This window comes from Diabrotica virgifera, chromosome 2 (genome assembly GCF_917563875.1).
Source record: "Diabrotica virgifera virgifera chromosome 2, PGI_DIABVI_V3a".
Taxonomy (NCBI): Eukaryota; Metazoa; Arthropoda; class Insecta; order Coleoptera; family Chrysomelidae; genus Diabrotica; species Diabrotica virgifera.
Window position 1 is genome coordinate 266,066,055 of NC_065444.1, and position 19,748 is coordinate 266,085,802.

Below are 19,748 nucleotides of genomic sequence, written 5' to 3' on the forward strand. Positions count from 1 at the left end.
TTTTTTTATTTTATTCCTACATGACTTTTGACATTTTTGACATTTCACATAACCTACATATTTATGTCTATACTGTCGTTATTCCCTCTTAATAACACAAAAACCAAACTTCAATTTAAGAAATAAAAAATAAGATATTCAGTGAATTGGGGAAATGTAGTGCTACCTCCAATTTTTTTATCAATTATTATTATGTCTTTGTGCTTTTTAATCCTGTGTTATGAAGAAAAAATGAGAATATTAAAAATATTCTCAAGTAAGTGCCAACACCCTACCAATATCTTTTCTTTTCTTTGAACATATTCCTTTAAACAATAGCTCAAACAAAATAACCCTTGTTTTTCTGATCTTTTTATTATTTACTTTTACAGTTTCTTAACCAATCTTTTTGATAATTTATACTACTTTTTCATTTAATTAGCTTTCTTTCTTATAATTTCTATGCAGTTCATAGATTTCAAAGTGTCTGGCACCTACTAGTTTATTAAATTTATGACATCCCTTAGTCATTTGACCGGGAACAAGACATTATAATTCAAGTTAATTATTAAAATAATTTCCTATTTGTCATTTCCTATGCTTTGACCTCTGCCCGTATCGTAAGACATCTACGAGCTAAGACCATCACATTTGTACAAGTGTCTACAATAAGATTTTCATACTTGGCTACATTCAATACACAACCACTTGAGCATTGTCTTTCTCCATTCTAACAAGACATCACCTGTTTCACAGCACGCATCTTCCTTCAGGATCCATTCCAAATTCAAAAATTTACTTTGTTTTGACCTGCGTAACATGTCTGTTTACCGTATAACCCTCCCAGCAAACCAATTAGCATAAGTTGGACGAATTAATATGATAACAACTAAGTGGCAACGCATCCCTTGTAACGGCATGTAAGTAGGTTTGAACAATATTACTATCTATTTGTTATTATTATTTTGAGTTTGGATGCATATTTAAGTTTGCTTAATGGTTTAATTTGTTTTTAATTGTTAATAATTTAAATTTCAACACATATTCACAAACTACATACACCCATTTGCTCATATATGCTTATGAGCATTTTAACTCATAGGTGTGCATTTGTAGGTATCAATATTCTGAAATGTCAACAGTTGAAAACCTTTATTTCAAAAAAAAAAAAATTTTTTTTCGAATTTGGCTTTCTGTTAACACTTGTGCAACCAGATAATGTTCTAACTCTGGTTTTCTTTAGTTTGTGTTCTAAGTCTGTGTTTCATTACTACATTTAATATGGACTCACATATGCAACCCATTCAATATTTTAAATAAGTTTCTTGAATTTTTTCTCAAAAGTTAATAGTTTTAAAGTTATAAGCGATTTAAAATCAGAAAAATGCCAAAAGAACGCATTTTTTGATTTTAAATCGCTTATAACTTTAAAACTGTTAACTTTTGATAAAAATGTCAACAAACTTCTTTTATTTAGAATGGCCCAAAGAATCTAGAAAAAATTTTTTCTAGGTATTTTCTAGATATATAGATGGACATGCATATTTAACAATTGAAAAACAACGGTTTAGATTAAGGTCAGACGCAATCCCTCTTCAGAATCTTGAAGCTGAATGTTTAATCTTAAATTTAAGTATCTGGCAACCTCAAAAATACTAATTTAAATATGAGTTTTTAGGCCTCGAAAATGCGTATTTTCGCGTTTTTGAGAAAATTTACAAGATATCTTTCTTGTTTAGAATGACCCACAAAATTTAAAAATATATGTTCCAGAAAAAAAACTTGATCTTTTGTATTTGTTTAAAAAAATTGTTTAAACAATTTCTGCCAAAAATTTCTCCCGGCACCCTTCAGATTTCTTTAAAGGGGACAATTTTGAATAGGAATCCACAAAGAAACCGAATCAGAAATTTTTCCAGACGGGAACGGTCTGACCATATGGACTATAAATATTTTAAAAATTGTCACACTTGTTGCAAAATAGCAATAATTGTGAAAAAAAGAATTAAGAAAACAAATATTTGCATTTTACGTTTTTCAACCGTTTATGCTACACTTATGACCTTCATGTTTTAACCAGAAAATCTTTATGATATAGTAAAACAATACTGTGAAGTTTATTAAGATCGGTTTAATAGATTTTGCAAAATAAATTTTTCAATCCAGCTGTCGCAAAAAAATTAATTTTTTCAAAATGTTGCAGGACTGAAAATAACAGACAGCAATTTGAATTTTTTTACATATAGAAGAATACTGTACCTTTCATTTGCAATTTACAAAATTAAAATCGGTTAACCACCACGGCGTCAGGAAATTTTTTAAATAAACATTAATTTTTGGTGCTACGCACAAGACAGCGGATAGTTTGCTCTGATTGGGAATTCCAATGACCTTTGCTAATGATTGATAAATTTTAATTTTTAGTACATTTCGATATAGATAAATAAATTTGTTTATTGCAAAATAAAAACACATACTCTGTCCTTTGAAATAACACTTTTTTAGCAAAAACTTTATTTGTTTATATATTTTAACTCATAGAATAAAAGTTTATTATATGCAATTGTTTAAACAATATTTCACAAACAATAATCAAATTAGTTTGATTTTTGTGGAAATAAAATATTAAAATACAACAAAATATAGAGTAAGAAAATAATAAATTAGATAAAGGCTGGAAGAAATTTTGGTGGAAATCAACTTGTGTGAATCGAACACCACTGTGATCTTCATTTGCAACTTTCACTTGCAAATGCAAGGTACAGTATTCTTCTATATTTAAAATAAATATCAACTTGCTGTCTGCTTTATTTTCAGTCCTGCAATATTTTGAAAAAATAAATTTTTTTGCGAAAGCTGGATTGCAAAATTTATTTTGCAAAATCTATTGAACCGATCTTAATCAAATTTACTGAATTGTTTGACTATATCATAAATTATTTTTGTGTAAAATATTAAGGTCCTAAGTGTAGTATAAATGCGTGAAAAACATAAAATTCGACTACTTGTTTTTTTATGCTCTTTTCGCAATTATTGCTATTTTGCAACAAGGGGGACAATTTTTAAATTTTTTAACCAATTCTATATTGTAGGAAATTTAATTACGCAACTTTTATATTATATATCTTTTCTCGAAAGTGAATACTTTGAAAGTTATATTCAAAAAACGAAGAAAAAAATCAAATTCTTCCTTAATTTTTTGACATTTTCATTATTTAAACAATGTTTCGGACCTTTCTGAGTGGAAGAATAACTCAATTATTATTATATGAGTTAATTCCAAGCAATTTCTGCAAAAAATATGAGTCACCTCTCAACGTCCATCTCATAACAGATGCGCCCTGGACTAATATATTTAAAAAAAAAACTTCCGTAAAAAGCAAGCTATTTTAACACATAATGCAATATAATGGAAGGTTACAACTAAAAATTAAATAAAGACACATTTTATTAAAACGTATATTTATTTTTCTGGAAACAATACATCAAGCGGTATTATTCTCTTAAACAAATTTTCATGTCTCTCGTAAACGACAGCCTTAACTATCTGTTCAATAACAGGTGTAAATTCTTCTATGATCAGTTTATAGTGTTCATTAAGAATCTGGTTCGTTTTTTGGCTAAGTTCATTGTCGCCACCGAAAAGTCCATCCAACACTGCTACGTATTTACCAATTATTATTTTTAGATCGGTCTTTTTAATTGTTAAATATTCTACTCCTTTTCGGTATACTCGGTCAAGATCTAGTGAACCTGATGCCTTAATATTTGCTGAAAATAAATAAATTTTATTGGTTTATATTGTCTGATTGTTGATTTATATTGTTGGAACATGAAAGGAAGCCCTAATACAATTTGAAGAAAAATGGCCAGTAGTATTAAACAGACTGGTATTGAAATACTTGGGACAACGTCAGGAAAAAGTTTGAGGAAAAAGAGACTTGGTGGTCAAACGAAGTACACGGAAAAATAAAAGAGAAGAGAAAATTATATAAAAAGTGTCAAGAAACCAGATTCGACACAGATCTTCAAAACTATATGGTGGCGAAAAAGGAAGCGAAAGTAGCAGTAGCAAAAGCCAAAGCAGAAGCGTATTCAAACTTATACGATCAACTTGTTACCAGGGAAGGCTAAACGAAGATATATAAAATAGACAAACAGAGATCAAAGAAAGCAAAAGATTTTAATCAGATTAGATGTATCCGAGATGAAAATAATAAACTACTAGTTCACGGAAGGGATGTCAAAAATAGATGGAGAAAAACAAGGCAAAGACAAAAACAAGGGAGATATACAACATTGTACAAACTACAGGGCTATAAAATTGCTTAGCCATACCATGAAAATATTGGAAAGAGTAATTGATAGACGGATACGCGAAGAGACCGAAATATCCGAGAATCAATTTGGCTTTATGCAGGGCAGATCAACAACAGATGCAATTTTCATTATAAGGCAGTTGATGGAAAAATACAGGAGTAAAGAAACAAACGCTCATATGGTATTCATTGATCTTGAGAAAGCATATGATAGAGTTCCTCGAAAGATTCTGTGGTGGGCATTCAATAAGAAAGGAGTCCCTGGTGAATATGTAAAGATTGTGAGGGATATGTATGAGGGAGTAACGACTAGTATCAGGACAGGTGTGAGAGAGACTGATAAATTTCATGTGAAAGTAGGATTGCACCAAGGCTCTGTGCTTAGTCCGTATTTATTCTCATTAATTTTGGACCAGATAACAGCGAAACTACAGGGTAACATTACATGGTGCTTAATGCATGCTGATGATGTCGTATTAGTAGGAAATAGTGAAAGAGACTGGAACAAAAACTGGAACAGTGGAGGCAAGCTCTGAAGGAAAAAGGTTTAAAACTTAGTAGGACAAAAACAGAGTATTTGGAATGTCCATTTAAAGATGGAGTTGCTACAAATAAAATGGTATCTTTGGATGGTGAAGTGATTGTAAAAAGCAATAGATTTAAGTATAAAATGCATGCAGTAGAATTAGGGCTGAATGGATGAAGTGGAAAGAAGCAAGTGGTGTGTTGTGTGACAGAAAAATTACAATGAAGCTGAAGGGAAAATTCTATAAAACAGCCATACGACCGGCTATGATGTACGGAACTGAATTTTGGGCAGTGAAGATGAAAGAGGAACAACGAATGCATGTGGCGGAAATGAGAATGCTTAGATGGATGAGTGGAGTGACAAAGAAGGATAAAATTAGAAATGAGTATAGGGGAAGTCTAGGTGTGGCACCAATTGCTGCCAAAATGAGAGAGCATAGGTTAAGATGGTTTGGTCATGTTCAACGTCAAGACGTTAATCACCCAATACAAAGAAAAGCTGAAGTGCAGATTCCTGGAAGGAGTAGGAGAGGAAGACCAAAGAAGGCGTGGGGGGAGACGATAAGGCAGGACATGTTGGTAAAGGGGATTGACATTGATATGACCCAAAATAGAATTGTGTGGAGAAATGCAATTAGGGAAGCCGACCCCGAATAGGGATAAGGCAAAGAGAATGATGATGATTGTCATGATTCTCAAATGCAATATATTCAATGTATAGGACAAATTTACGAAATAAGTATAAGTAGTTTTTATGTTGTAATTTAAAAAATTAATTAATTCGGAGAAACTACGGACAATTTGTGCACTTAATGACTATCTTTTGTGCGGTTTTTACTGAAAGTATATTAATCGTATATATTTTGTTTTTACGCAAAAGGACTAAAATTATAGACAGTGGATTTTTTTGACCAGATATATATTAGGTATATGAGGATTAGGAAAATACGGTTTGTAGATAGTTAGAAAATCAGTGTTGTAAATAGAATAATTAAATATTAAATTTACATGAAAATATGGTGAAATTTGGTTTCGTAGGAAAAGAGAAATTGCGTTGTATGCAAGCGGTTTGGTTGAATAAAAACCGATTTCGGATTGGTTATGCAGAGAGGACAGAAGCTCAATAAAGAGCTGTTAAAAAGTGAGTTTCTTTAGTGGGAGAAGCCCAAGTTTGAAAAAAATGTTTTAATAAGTTAGAAAAGAAAAAGTTTGTGAGTTTAAGTGTTATTCTACGTATCCAGAAATATATGCTGAATACACCTAACTTGGAGATAAAACTTTAAGTTATTTGCTTTCATTATTTGGTAAGGTTTCGGGAACCATCCGGTCCTGGATTTTTGGAGAATTGAATATAACTAAAGTCTCTAACGGGTCATTCAGAATTATATCTGTATCCGAAGTGTTATGTATTTCCAGTTTTGTTATATGGAGTGGAGGCGTGGACAATGACCGTGACATTAATGAAGAAAGCAGAGACCTTCGAAATATGGGCTTACCGACCTATATTACGTATAACCTGGATCACGTGACCAACGAGGAAATACTACGCCGGATAGGTAAGGAGAGAGAGGTAGGAATAACTATAAAGAAAAGAAAGTTGGAATATTGGGTAACAATGGGTCTATTGAATAAAAAGAAGTATTTGCTTTTACTTCCTCGTATTTAAGTATTTACTTAATAGTAATTAAATAAAGCATTAAAGAAATAACTTTATTCAATTACAGTGGAACCTCGATAACTCGGATTAATCGGGACCGCGACCGATCCGGGTTATCGAAAATCCGAGATAGCCGGAGAATATGGTAAAAATTAATAAAATACGGTATACTTACAGATAAACTCCGTTAGAATTGAAATAACATGAAATATATTTATAAATATGTACAGTACCTACTCATTAAAATTACCAAAAAAAAAACACCAAACACAAACGTAAGCAAATGGAAGCGAACAATAAAAGACACACAATACAGTCACAATAATGTAATGTTATTATTTAAGAACAGTGAAACCTAAAGACCATTGTTTATAAAAGAATTTTTTAAATAGTTTTTCCTAAACAATGCTGACAGTTTGAAATAAAAAGGAATAGATACTACAGACAGGTGGCTGTTGTTTCTGCGGCGTGTGCTATGAGTCATTTTTAATATCGTATAGGTCAAATTACACACATACACATTATCTCTCAAATATTATATTACATACATTTTTATTGTTGAAAGGTTTGTCTGATAATTAACTATTTTGATGGGAAATAAGCCACAAATAAATTGAAAAATACAAAATATTGAAAATCAAAATGTTTATCTGATGAAAATCGGTCCGGGTTAGCCGGACTTCCGGGTTATCGGGGGCCGACTTATCGGGGTTCCACTGTACTATTAAGTAAATACTTGTAAGTAAAAGCAAATACTTCTTTTTATTTAATAGACCCATTATATGACACAGTAAATATAGAATACTTCAGCTCAAAGGGGTTCAGGGAATAAGAAACACTAGTGACTCGAAAACTTGCGGCAATGAAGAGGAAGAAGAACGTCTATATTTTGAAATAAAATGTGTCCATTTGATATTATTGTAACAGAGATATTAAAAAAACTTACTTAAATTGCCTTCGGCATGGCCACTCGCATCCAAATTCAAATTCAGTAGTATCCCCTTCATTGTCGCATCAGCTTCTACCCCTATCGAATCCCATTCAAGGCTTAAATCCAAATGCATTTTCTTCGCATCATATTTAATGTCGATCAAAGTAAAATTCTCGATATGGTACAAATTGATATTGCGCATGTTAATTTTGATATGTTTATTGGGTTCAAGTTCTGCTTTTTCTATTATCAATGGAGCGAATTGGGGTATGTAGAGTTCGGGAACACCTTTTGCTAGCCTTGGTTGGAGATTCTTTATGTTTCTAGCCAGACACTCGTCCATTTTCGGATCATTTCGATTACATGGTTCCACGAATGGTGCTAAAATTGTGTGAAATAATTATAAATTGTAACATTTTTAATTTCTAGTCTCATGAAAATGGAATGGCCAAAAATAGATCTGTCCATCTAGTTTTTGTAGATCCTAAGATACCCTATGATTCGAAACCTAGAACCAAGCTATTACGCCAGTTAATGGGAGCAAGAATATATTACCTCCGAATTCTATCCTACTGCATGGATTTTAATGAAATTTTGGGACTAGCCTCTACTTATCTCCTAATTCAAAGTCTACCCTATGCCAATGTGTGCTTTTATCTTGGGGGTGTTTCCCACCCCTTGTTAGGGGTGGAAAAATTTTTGATTAAAATTGCCACGGAATTCGCTAGAGAACCTAATTCTAAGCAAAAACTGTTTTATAATTTTTTTTGAAAACTCAATACTTTTTGAGATATTAGCCATTTTCATTGAAACATAATACCTTTTCGAACGGTTTTTTGCGAATACCTTAAAAGCTATGCATCTAACTAAAAAAAACTATATTAAACATTTTTGTAGGTTATAAAAAAACAAAGAGATACTTGCCTTGATAAATCTTCTAGTTATAATACACATAGAGATATGGTAGGTGAAAGTAGTTTGTTTTTTGGTACATTCTCAAATTGCTGTATTCAACTTGAAATAACAGAGAAACGGTCGATTTTAGGTGTATAATGCTACCAATACCTTTTGTAGTACTTGAAAATTCCTTTAAAATGAGCTATATTAAAGACCCATTACATTAAAACTAAAAAAGGAAGAGAATTAAAAAAATGACAAAAAAAATTGGAACATGGAACGTCAGGACACTGCTAGAAGAAGGAAAAATGGAAGAGCTAGCGACACAGTTGAAACAATACAATATAGATATTGCAGGAATTCAAGAAACCAGGTGGGGGCGACATGGAAAAATCGAAAAAGAAAATTATACAGCATGGTATGCTGGAGAAGAAAAACAAGGATATGGAGGAACTGCTTTTATTGTGTTAGGGGAAATGAGGCATAAAGTTATGGAATTTAAACCCATAAGTCAAAGATTATCATACATAAGAGTAAACAGCAAACCGAACAAGTTGTCCATAATAAATGTCTATGCACCCACAGAAAACAGTGATGACTTAATAAAACAACAGTTCTATGAAACACTAGAAGAAAATGCCGAAAAAATCCCGGGAGAAGATATATTAATTATTATAGGCGATTTCAACGCACAAATAGGTAAACAAAAATGCATTAGGGAGGTTGCAGGGGAAAACTCATTACATAGCACAACAAACAATAATGGAGAAAGATTATGTAATTTAGCAGCGGCATTAAACATGGACATAAGTAGCACGAGATATAAACACAAAAACATACACAAGATAACATGGATGAGACCAGGCAGTCTGGAAGGGAATCAAATAGACCATGTACTTATTAAAAAGTCACACAAACAGTCGATAAATGACGTGAGATCTCACAGTGGGGCAAACATCGATTCGGACCATATGCTAGTGATTGCAAAATGTAAAATAAAAACAACAAAGAATGAAAGACGAAAAGCACAGGGAAGATGGGACGTAGATAAATTGAAAGATAAAGGAGTAAAAAGAAGATTTGTAAAAGAAGTAAATGTAGAGATGCAGTTCAAGGAGGAACAAGAAATGGAGGAGCAGTGGAAAAAAATCAAACAAGAAATAAACACTGCAGCAGAGAAAGTAGTTGGAAAAATGCAAAAAGAAAGAAGAAACAATTGGTTTGACGAAGAGTGCAAACTAGCAGTGGACGAAAAGAATAAAACAAGATTGAAATGGCTAAGCACAGGTAAAGAAGAGGAACGAGAAAAATACCAAGATCAAAGGAAAAAGACAAAGAAATTGTTTAAATCAAAGAAAAATAAAAAAGTAGACGAAATTATGAACGAGATCGAAACAGAAAATAAGAGACACAATTCAAAACCACTGTACCAATACTTAAAGCTAGGTAGTAGAAAACGGACAGCTAATGTAGCCATAGAAGCAGAAACATGGCAGAAGTATTTCGAAGAAATGTATCAAGAAACGGATGTAGAAGAAGAAAGAGAAACAATAATGAACCCGGAACAAGGTGAAGAAGAAGAATTGACCTATACAGAAGTAAAAGATACAATATGCAAACTGAAAAACGGGAAAACAGCGGGAGACGACGGAATATGTGCAGAACTTATAAAATACGGGGGTGAAGCACTATACAGAAAGATTTATGAACTAATACAGAATATATGGAATAAGGAAACAATGCCCGAAGAATGAAAGAAAGGAATTATTGTGACAATCCCAAAACAAGGAGACCACAGGATATGTAAAAACTACCGAGCAATTAATTTACTGAATGTAACATATAAAGTACTAACTGGTATAATTAGAGACAGACTAACAATATACACAGAACAAAGCATAGGAGACTACCAGTACGGTTTCAGAAAAGGAAGAGCCACGATAGATGCTATCCATACACTAAAACAAGCGATAGAGAAAACATACGAGTACGACGGAGAAGCACATATACTTTTTCTAGACTTTAAACAGGCTTTTGACAAACTAAGTAGAAGAAAAATGATCCAAGACTTACAAGAGAGCAAAATACCAAATAAAATTATAAGAATGATAGAAATGACAATATGCCAGATTCCCAAGCAACAATAGACACCGGAAGAGAGAGAACAGAAATAATAAAAATTAAAAATGGTGTAAGACAAGGAGATGCGCTCTCAACTGTACTATTTATTCTATCATTAGATAAGATAATAAAAAAGTTGTCAAACGCAGGAACTATAAATAAAAATACAGTACAAATATTTGGATATGCGGACGATATAACCATAGTAGCAACAGATAAAAAGGCGTTAAAGAAAACCTTTCAAGAAATAGAAAACGAATCCAAACTAAGAGGACTGGAAATAAATGAAAATAAAACAAAATACATGAATGTAAGTAAAAAAAAGAAGACACAACTGACAGAAATGACAATAGACGCACACAGCTTCGAAGAGGTTGAAACATTCAAATATTTGGGAGTATTAGTCAACAGAAGAAATGAAAGTGTAGATATGAAAAGAAGAATTCAAGCAGGAAACAAAGCATTCTACAGAAATAAAAAAAATTTCAAAGATAAGAAGATAAGCCGAAATACAAAAATGAAAATCTACAAAACGACCATAAGACCAATAGTGCTATATGCTTTGGAGACATTCACATTAACAGCAAGAGAAGAAGAGCAGCTGAAAGTTTTTGAGAGAAAAATTATGAGAAAAATTCTGGGACCAAAGAGGGAAAACGAAGAGGATGCAAGGCAATGGATGAACCACGAAATACAAGAATGGATGGGTCAAGAGAACAGAGTAAGAGCAACAAAAGCACAGAGAATTAGATGGTATGGACACATAATGAGAAGAGAAAAGAACAATCCGTTAAGAGTTATAACCGAATGGATACCACCAGGTACAAGAACCAGAGGCAGGCCTAAACTCAGATGGAGACAGCAAGTGGAAGAAGACTTAAGAAGTATGGAAATTAGAAATATAGGAAGCAAAATCAGAGAGAGAGAAGAATGGAGAAAGGTAGTGGAAACAGCGAAGTCACACCAGCAATTGTAAAACCAAAGTCAGAATGGGATGATCCCCCACAAAAAGGATCTTTAAGTGAAAACAGCTCCAGCTTCCTCGGGAGCGTACAGCTTGTATATATATACATTAAAACTAAGCGAGATATGCTGCAAATAAAATTGATAAGTAATGTATTTTAAGAAAAATGAGAAATAATTTTAACCCCCATCCACCAAAATGTAAATGCATCTTTTTCTTCCACAATACCTTTTATTATAGTGTTATTTCTATGTTAAAAAAGTTGGAGGGGTTTAAAATGAATGGTTTTTGAAGAAAAAAATCAAATTATAGAGCGTATTTTTAAATTTTCTTAAAAATCTTCCTTTTTCTCCATGTAACTTGAAAATGAGAAGAGATACAGTAATGAAAAATAAAAATAAAATTTTTATCCAAAAAAGTCCTACATTTTTGTGTGGTATTTGTTTTTCGTATCTCTTATCTTTTTCAAATTACATGGAGGAAATGGAAGATTTTTAAGAAAATTTAAAAATGAGCTCTATAATTTGATCTTCTTTTTCAAAAACCATTTATTTTAATGCAGTCCAACTTTTTAAACATGCTTTGTTAAATGATACACCTCCCTCTGTTTGAGCTACTTCTCAGCGCCCTGTAATCCTATAAAACTCTTCATAGCCTTCGCCCATATAGATAAAATTTTAGTTGACTGTACTGATACCGAACACTCGTGGAATACCGGTCCGACTCCGATATCAACCGAATAGGTACAATACTCAAAATCAAAATGGGTACTCGCGCTGATACGATTGGTACGAAGTAATCAGAGTAATCAAAGTAATCAAAGTAACGAGTTACCTCTCTGTATAGTAATCGTTACTTTCTGTATTCGTAAGTAACGAGTACTTTGTAACGAATAGTTACTTTTTCAACATCACTAATCGTCACCCCCGATAGCGAAATTATTCCGATTCGATTTTTTTGCACAAACTTACTTAAAAAGAGGTCCTTATAATATATCCACAGGGTGCCGTGGCCGAAAAATTGTTTCAACAATTTTTTTAAATTGTTTAAACAATTTTTTTTAAACAAAGTCACGAAAATCATTTTTTGGTTTTGAACAATTTTTTTTAGATAATTTAGGTCATTCTTAGCAAAAAAGGTCTCTTGTGATTTTTCTCTAAAATTGATTGTTGTCGAGATATATATGATTAAATTTAGAAAAATGCGAAAATGGCCATTTTCGTGGCTTAAAAACTCGATTAAAAATTATTATTATAAAATTCAAAAAGTAACCAGATCAAGTTTCAAACCCCTTTTTTAAGGTCTTGAAGAGATTGTTGTTATTATTTTATTACAAAGCTGATATTTTTAATTATTAACAATTAGCGCCATAGTCCAGGATGTATCGTCGCCCCCGTTAGTGAAATTATTCCGATTAGATTTTTTTGCACAAACTTTTTTTTTAAGATAATTTGGGACATTCTGAACAAAGCAGGTCTCTTGTGATTTTTCTCTAAAATTGATTGTTGTCGAGTTATAAGCGATTTAAATTTTTTTTTATTTAAATTTTTATGTGTCTCGGCTGCAATGGCCAATGACACGATTTAAATTTGAAAAATGCGAAAATGGCCATATAGATAGATAGATAGATAGATAGATAGATAGATATGTTTATTGTTTCTAATGAAAAATCATATAACAAGAGGTTGAGTACAAATTATTACACATAAATAGTCGACGCTTAATGGAGATTTAGTTACAATTATTCATTTAATATAAATGAACGCAATCTGAGTGCATTAATAAAAAATGTACACAGTTCCTTAATCTCAGTGGGAGAATGGGTTGTATTTAAAAACAGAAAAAAGCTCTCGGTATTCTCTACAAATGATCGAATAAGGGGTGATCTAAAACACGAGTATAATGGACATTCCAACAAAATGTGGGAAAGAGTCTCTAATTTGTGTAAATTACATATTGAACAATTTTCAGTTTGGTCGATGTGATACGAGATCCCTTTATAATAAAATTTTATGTAAAGTTTAGAGCAAAGTCTGATTTGTGAATAAAGTCTTGTAATATATATGGGAGTTTTTATTTGTAAATAGCTTTGCGGTTGCCTATTGTGTGAGAAATGTTTATAGTACAAAGAATAGCGAGAACTTGTTAATGCTGATAAGTCATCTTGGAAGAGTTTTTCTTTCATTTTTAATAACAAACCGTTTCTTTGGTGCCTCAGTAACCCCCATGATAAATTTTCCCAAGTTTCTATTGCATCAATTTCAGAAAAATAATTTTTTAGCTGAACTACCCAGTTATAATTCTCATTATTGTCATTATTGTTGCATAGCTGACGAAGACGGTTATAACAAATTCTTGGATACCTAGAGGAGTCCATAAGTAAAATTCTCTCAAGCCAATTAAGTGATATTTTAAAAATTAAGTATTTTAAGTGAACTTGGCCAACTTCTAGCCTAACATAAGTATTGGGGGTATTTTTTGGTAGATGCAGCAGTCTCTTAAAGAAATTAGTTTGAATTTGTTCTAGAGTATTTGAGTAGCGCAGACCCCAGACAGATAGACACTGAGAAAGACAGTTTAAAATAATGGAATTATATAATGTAATTCTCGTCTCCCATGAATTTACTATTGCATTAGACAAGAGGTTCATTACTGCTCCTATAGACTGCTTGGCTCTAGCAATCGTAGTAACGGCCATCTCTCGAAATAACGAGGAACTACTAAACGTTACACCCAGATAATTAAATTTATTAACGCTTTCAAGTTTTTGACCATTTAGCAGGAATCCTCGCTCCTTGGAGAAATGGCCACCCCTCGAGAAGACTAAGATTTTGCTTTTGGAAGTGTTTATAGTCAGTTTATTCTGTGAGGTGTAGGTTTCCAATATTCGTAATTTGCGGGTCATGTCAACTTCTGATTCTCCTAATATTATCAAATCGTCGGCATAGAGTAATAGAAGAATATCAGTATTACCATCAATATTAATTCCCTTTGCCCCTGCCTCCCTAAAAAAGGCCTCCACATCTGAAAGAAAAATTGAGAACAAAGTCGGGCTTAAGCATTCTCCTTGAAGAACACCTTCCGTTATTTTATATTGTCGTGACAATTGTGAATTTGAGCGAACCTGGAAGGTAGCCGATGCGTACAGGAATCTAATTAATCTAATAAATTTAGCGCTAATGCCACACTGAAAAAGTTTGTTCCATAACAAGATATGTTCGACTGAGTCAAATGCTCTTTGGAGGTCTATAAAAGCAGCGAAGACTTTTCTTTTCTTAAGTCGCAGTTGTAGCTGAACAGCTGAAGTGAGGGTAAATATATTATCTAGACATCCCCTGCCTTGACGAAACCCATTTTGACATTCTGGAATAACGGAAGTATTGTCCAGCCATATCGTTAATCGATTAGATAATATCTGCGTGAATAGTTTAGTTAAACAGTTTACTAGAGCAATTCTTCTGTAATTCTCTGGATCTTCACGGGAACCTTTCTTGTGCAACATTGTTAATATAATATTAGACCAGACTGAAGGCATAGTTTCGGTATCTAGAATACGATTGTACAAGCAATTTAAATATAATAGCCAATTATTTGGGAGGTGTTTCAAGAACTCAAATGTAATATTATCTAGTCCGGGGGCTTTGCCATTTTTGCATTGTTTTAGAGTATTGCTAATTTCTTCAAGAGATATAGGGGCGTCCAAAATAGGACAACGAACGTCAAAAAAAAGAGTATTATCGACAATTTTCTCTTGCGAAATATTATTTAAAAATAATTCCCACGTGTGAATATCTAGATTAGTTTTAACTGTATTTCCCTTAAAATACTGGATCGTTTTCCAAAAGTTTTTTTGATCGCGAACGTTACTTAAAGCCTGCGTAAAATTGTTTGTATAAGATTTTTTCTTGTTATCAATCATTGTCTTATACTGCTTTTTACTAACCAAATAAGCATTTTTATAATTTGGTAGAAAGTTGTTGATTTTTGCTATTTTCAAATTTTGCTGAACAAACTTTTTTGAGTTGTAACATTCCTGATCAAACCAAGGTTTATTATTTTTTCTGGAGTTTTTTGGAGTATTAAATAATTTTTTCGATAAGCCAAGAAGCAAAGAGGTGTTAGTAATTGTTTCAACAAGCTTTTGGTATGAGTTTTCCAAGTCTGGCTCAAGCATACAGTTTAGTGAGTTTTTTAAAGTATGATAAAATGCTAATGCGTAGTTTTCATTCCAAGATGGAATTAATGTGTATTCTGGATTGTTGGACTGCTGTGTACATTTTTTATTTATAGCTGACGGTAAATTTAATATCAGCCTTAAAGGGAAGTGACTTCCAGAGGAGGCAAAATATTCCAAAACCTGGAGACTTTCTACTAAAGAAATTTGAATATTTTGCATCCATAGCAAGTCGACAATACTATTACCTGCAGAAGCACAGTAAGTAAATTGACCCGGTATGTCACCTTTAGTTCTCCCATTCAAGAGAGTGAATGAATTTTCGTCCATAAAGTTGAGAAGAATTTCACCTTTGCGATTAAAAATACCGTCACTACTTATTCTATTAGCGAAAATATTACTGTAAGAAATTAGTTCTAGTGGTACTTCACCAGAAGACCCCATTCGGCGATTAAAGTCTCCACCTATCAAAACAGGAGTGTTTGGATACGCATTGTTTACTTCTTGCAAAGAAAAATTGAAAAGTTCTAAAATGCTATCAATGTATAAGTTAGGCTTAAAGTAAACATTGCTTATAATTATCTCCCAACTGTTACAGGATATTAAACAAGTTAACCAGTACAGTGACTTATCTAAAACACACACATTTAAAGGTTTTTTCACAAAAGTTATTAAACCTCCACTGGCCCTGCCGCGAGATTTATCACGAACGGCGTTAGAAAAACAAACATTGTAATTGTCCAAAAATATGGATGATGGCTGATACAACAACCATGTTTCAGATATGCAAAAAACCGAGATGTCCCTAGAAAAATTAGAATTCACGAAATCTTCAATATGGGAAAAGCCAGTAGAATTCCAAAAAGCAATTTGTAATGATTGCTATTTTTCCTGTGAAGTTGTGGTATTTTTTGATGATTTTGATCCTCGGTCTCTTGGTGGTGATATTTCTTCATCCCTGCTTCTTTTGGAGCTGTTAACGTTTTCATTGGCTGCGACAATTTTTGGAATATTGTTAATGTAGCGTATGGTAACAGATTTTCCATCTCGCTTGAGAGAATCCAGTTCTTTTCTTAAATTGTTCAGTTCCTGCATTTGTAAAGGTGTTTGGTCTGCTTTAATAGATATATTTGGGTATGCTTTACGACAGAGGTTATTTTTATTGCGTAGTATGTCCCTAACAATATATTTTTTACTCATTTCGGCTCGAATTGGTCGATTTTTACCATGCACTGGTTTTCCAATTCTACTAACTGATGAAATTTGTACTTCTTTGCCGATATTTAACAAATTTAAAATTTCTAGAGTGTTAGCCATATCTGAATGTGAAGTTGCATTAAGCTCTGGTAGTCCGAAAACTATTATGTTGTTTTCTCGCTTAATCCTTTCACAAGTTTCAGTATACATTTCAGGCAGAGAAAACCCCTCGGGAGAACCACTATTGGCTATTTTTTCAACTTTTGTAGCTAGATGATCGTGTTCGATTTTTAATTCAGATATATTATTGATACATAAAGCAATTTGGCTGGCATGTGTTGCAATTTGTTCATTTAGATTCGAGATAGATTGTTGGCAAGCACTAATATTTTGTTTACATTCCGAAATTCCATTTTTTAGATCATCAAGTCTCCCCATAAGTGCATTAAAATGGAATATATTGAGTGACTGTGTACAATCAACTTCACAATGATTGCAAATATGCTCCTGTACGAGTTTATTTGACGGATTTTGGCTAAGCGATGTACACTTTCTATGGGCGACGCTTTTACATACTGAACATGAGACTTCATCGGGGCCTGTTAGAATCGAGTTCGAGCAAACACAACAAGTGGGAGGCATTGTGGTTGACCATGAATTGATAATAATGGTAATGAATGATTGATATCAGTATAAAATGTCAACAATTTTGATTTGGCTAAATTAAATCCAGGTTTCCTTTTTGGTATTCGAATGGTTTTCACTTGTAGTAAGAAAAGTGTAACTTACAGTTTGTAGTGCAGCACACCGAGAGGCCTTTTTTCACTTTTAAATACAGAACTGCCAAATTTCCTGACTTTACGCACTATACTTAACAACATACATGTGTTCACGTCTGCGGTCGGCACCTCGATTAAAAAGTATTATTATAAAATTCAAAAAGTAACCAGATCAAGTTTCAAACCCCTTTTTTAAGGTCTTGAAGAGATTGTTGTTATTATTTTATTACAAAGCTGTTATTTTTAATTATTAACAATTAGCGCCATAGTCCAGGATGTATCGTCGCCCCCGTTAGTGAAATTATTCCGATTAGATTTTTTTGCACAAACTTTTTTTTTAAGATAATTTGGGACATTCTGAACAAAGCAGGTCTCTTGTGATTTTTCTCTAAAATTGATTGTTGTCGAGTTATAAGCGATTTAAATTTTTTTTTATTTAAATTTATGTGTCTCGGCTGCAATGGCCATTGACACGATTTAAATTTGAAAAATGCGAAAATGGCCATATAACTTGACAACAATCAATTTTAGAAAAAAATCACAAGAGACCTTTTTTGCTCAGACAGAATAATCCAAATTATCTAAAAAAATCGTTCGCAATTAAAAAATTATTTTTGTGAATTTGTTTAAAAAAAAGTGTTTAAACAATTTTTCGATCACGACACCGCCCGGCACTCTGTGTATGTGTTATAAGGAGCTCTTTTTGAATAAGTTTGTGCAAAAAAATCTAATCGAAATGGTTTCGCTAACGGGGGCGACGATACAGTTGGACTATAGCGCTAATTGTTAATAATTACAAATAGCAGCTTTGTAATAAAATAATGACAAAAATCTCTTCAAGACCTTGAAGAAAGGGTTTGAAACTTGATTTGGTCACTTTTTGAATTTCATAATAATAATTTTTAATCTAGTTATTAAGACATGAAAATAGCCATTTTAGCATTTTTCAAATTTTTAATCGCATATAACTCGACAAAAATTAAGTTTAGAGAAAAATGAGAAGAGGCCCTTTTTGCTCAGAATGACCCACATTATTTGAAAAAATATTGTTCGGAATGAAAAAATTATTTTTGTGAATGTGTTTAAAAAAAAATTGTTTAAACAATTTTTCGACCACGGCACCGCCCGGCACCCTGTGGACTGTGGATATGTTATAAGGACCCCTTTTTGAGTAAGTTTGTGCAAAAAAATTGAATCGGAATAATTTCGCTAGCGGGGGCGACCATACTGCCCGGTCTATTACGTTCTGAGTGAAATAAAGATAAAAATATACTTACGTAACTGTTTTTTACACTCAACAAAAAGAGCGACAAACAAAAGGATGATACACCTTCTCATCTTATTAAATTATCTATAACACACACAATATAAGCTTTGATTTTTTACAAATTAATACTGCGAAATATCATAGGATTCGTCTATTTGTAGGATTATTCAAATAATTTAATAAACATAAAAATTACATTAATCTACAAATTTTATTAGTACCCAGAAAAAAATTTGAAGTGGACGTGATAATTTGATTATATTGATTTAATTTTAAGTAGGTAATAGAATTGATAATAATTTTTTAAGAATAAAATAAATTAATTGGGATATTTATTTATGTACAATATGTAAAAAAATATTTGATATGATATTTATTAAAATTATCAGTATTTTGTTACGTATTGATACGGTGTTTTTCCTGTATACAAACATATGTACTGGGTGCGGCATTAGTGTATGAATAAGTCCAATTACTCATTTAATAAAAGAGATGCTGTAACGATAGAACGGGCACAGATAATTGGGGAGTTAATATAGAACAATAAAACTCCAACTAACTATGGGAGTCTACGGTTATCGCTTAGCTTAGCTCAATCACTCATATGTAAGTTCGTCTTGACCTAATCGAAAAAATTACCTATGAATTTTAGAATGAAACAAATAAAACATAAAACTAACTAATCGTATTTATTTAGCATAAAACAAAATAATTGAATATATATTTATATATTATTGTTTTGATTCTACTTATTTTCTTTATGCAAGCATTTAAAAAGTATACTTATATTTATTTTTAATTATTAATGTAACAAAAATTTTATTGGGCTAGCTCAAATTAATAACTTATCTCAGGGTTTTACGTCATCTAATCACAGAAATGCAAAACCAATAAAGAGAGTCCTCAACCAAGTAAAGAGAGTCCTCACGATACAG

At 32.3% G+C, this 19,748-nt stretch overlaps 1 protein-coding gene across 2 annotated transcripts; it reads right to left on the reverse strand.

Annotated features, from left to right (window-relative positions):
• Nucleotides 1-3,424: 3,424 nt before the first annotated feature.
• LOC126879865 (uncharacterized) lies at nucleotides 3,425-18,949 on the reverse strand. 2 transcript variants are annotated; one of them, XM_050643180.1, is made up of 3 exons: nucleotides 18,824-18,949; nucleotides 7,430-7,795; nucleotides 3,425-3,750 (listed from the first exon to the last, which is right to left on the reverse strand). In XM_050643180.1, exons 1-3 carry the CDS (start codon nucleotides 18,882-18,884, stop codon nucleotides 3,443-3,445), a joined length of 735 nt encoding a protein of 244 aa, XP_050499137.1. In that variant the 5' UTR covers nucleotides 18,885-18,949; the 3' UTR covers nucleotides 3,425-3,442. The 2 variants fall into 2 exon arrangements, with proteins under 2 accessions (XP_050499137.1, XP_050499138.1); XM_050643181.1 differs by lacking the exon at nucleotides 18,824-18,949 and adding an exon at nucleotides 8,339-8,443.
• Between the last annotated feature and the right edge of the window lie 799 nt (nucleotides 18,950-19,748).

Excerpts from the sequence above, each read along its gene's own strand:
- LOC126879865 (XM_050643180.1), bottom strand. The coding sequence starts at position 18,884 with ATGAGAAGGTGTATCATCCTTTTGTTTGTCGCTCTTTTTGTTGAGTGT. Across the intron at positions 7,796-18,823 it reads TGAGTGTAAAAAACAGTTAC|CACCATTCGTGGAACCATGT; the intron begins GTAAGTATATTT and ends ACACAATTTTAG. Across the intron at positions 3,751-7,429 it reads CCATGCCGAAGGCAATTTAA|CAAATATTAAGGCATCAGGT; the intron begins GTAAGTTTTTTT and ends ATTTATTTTCAG.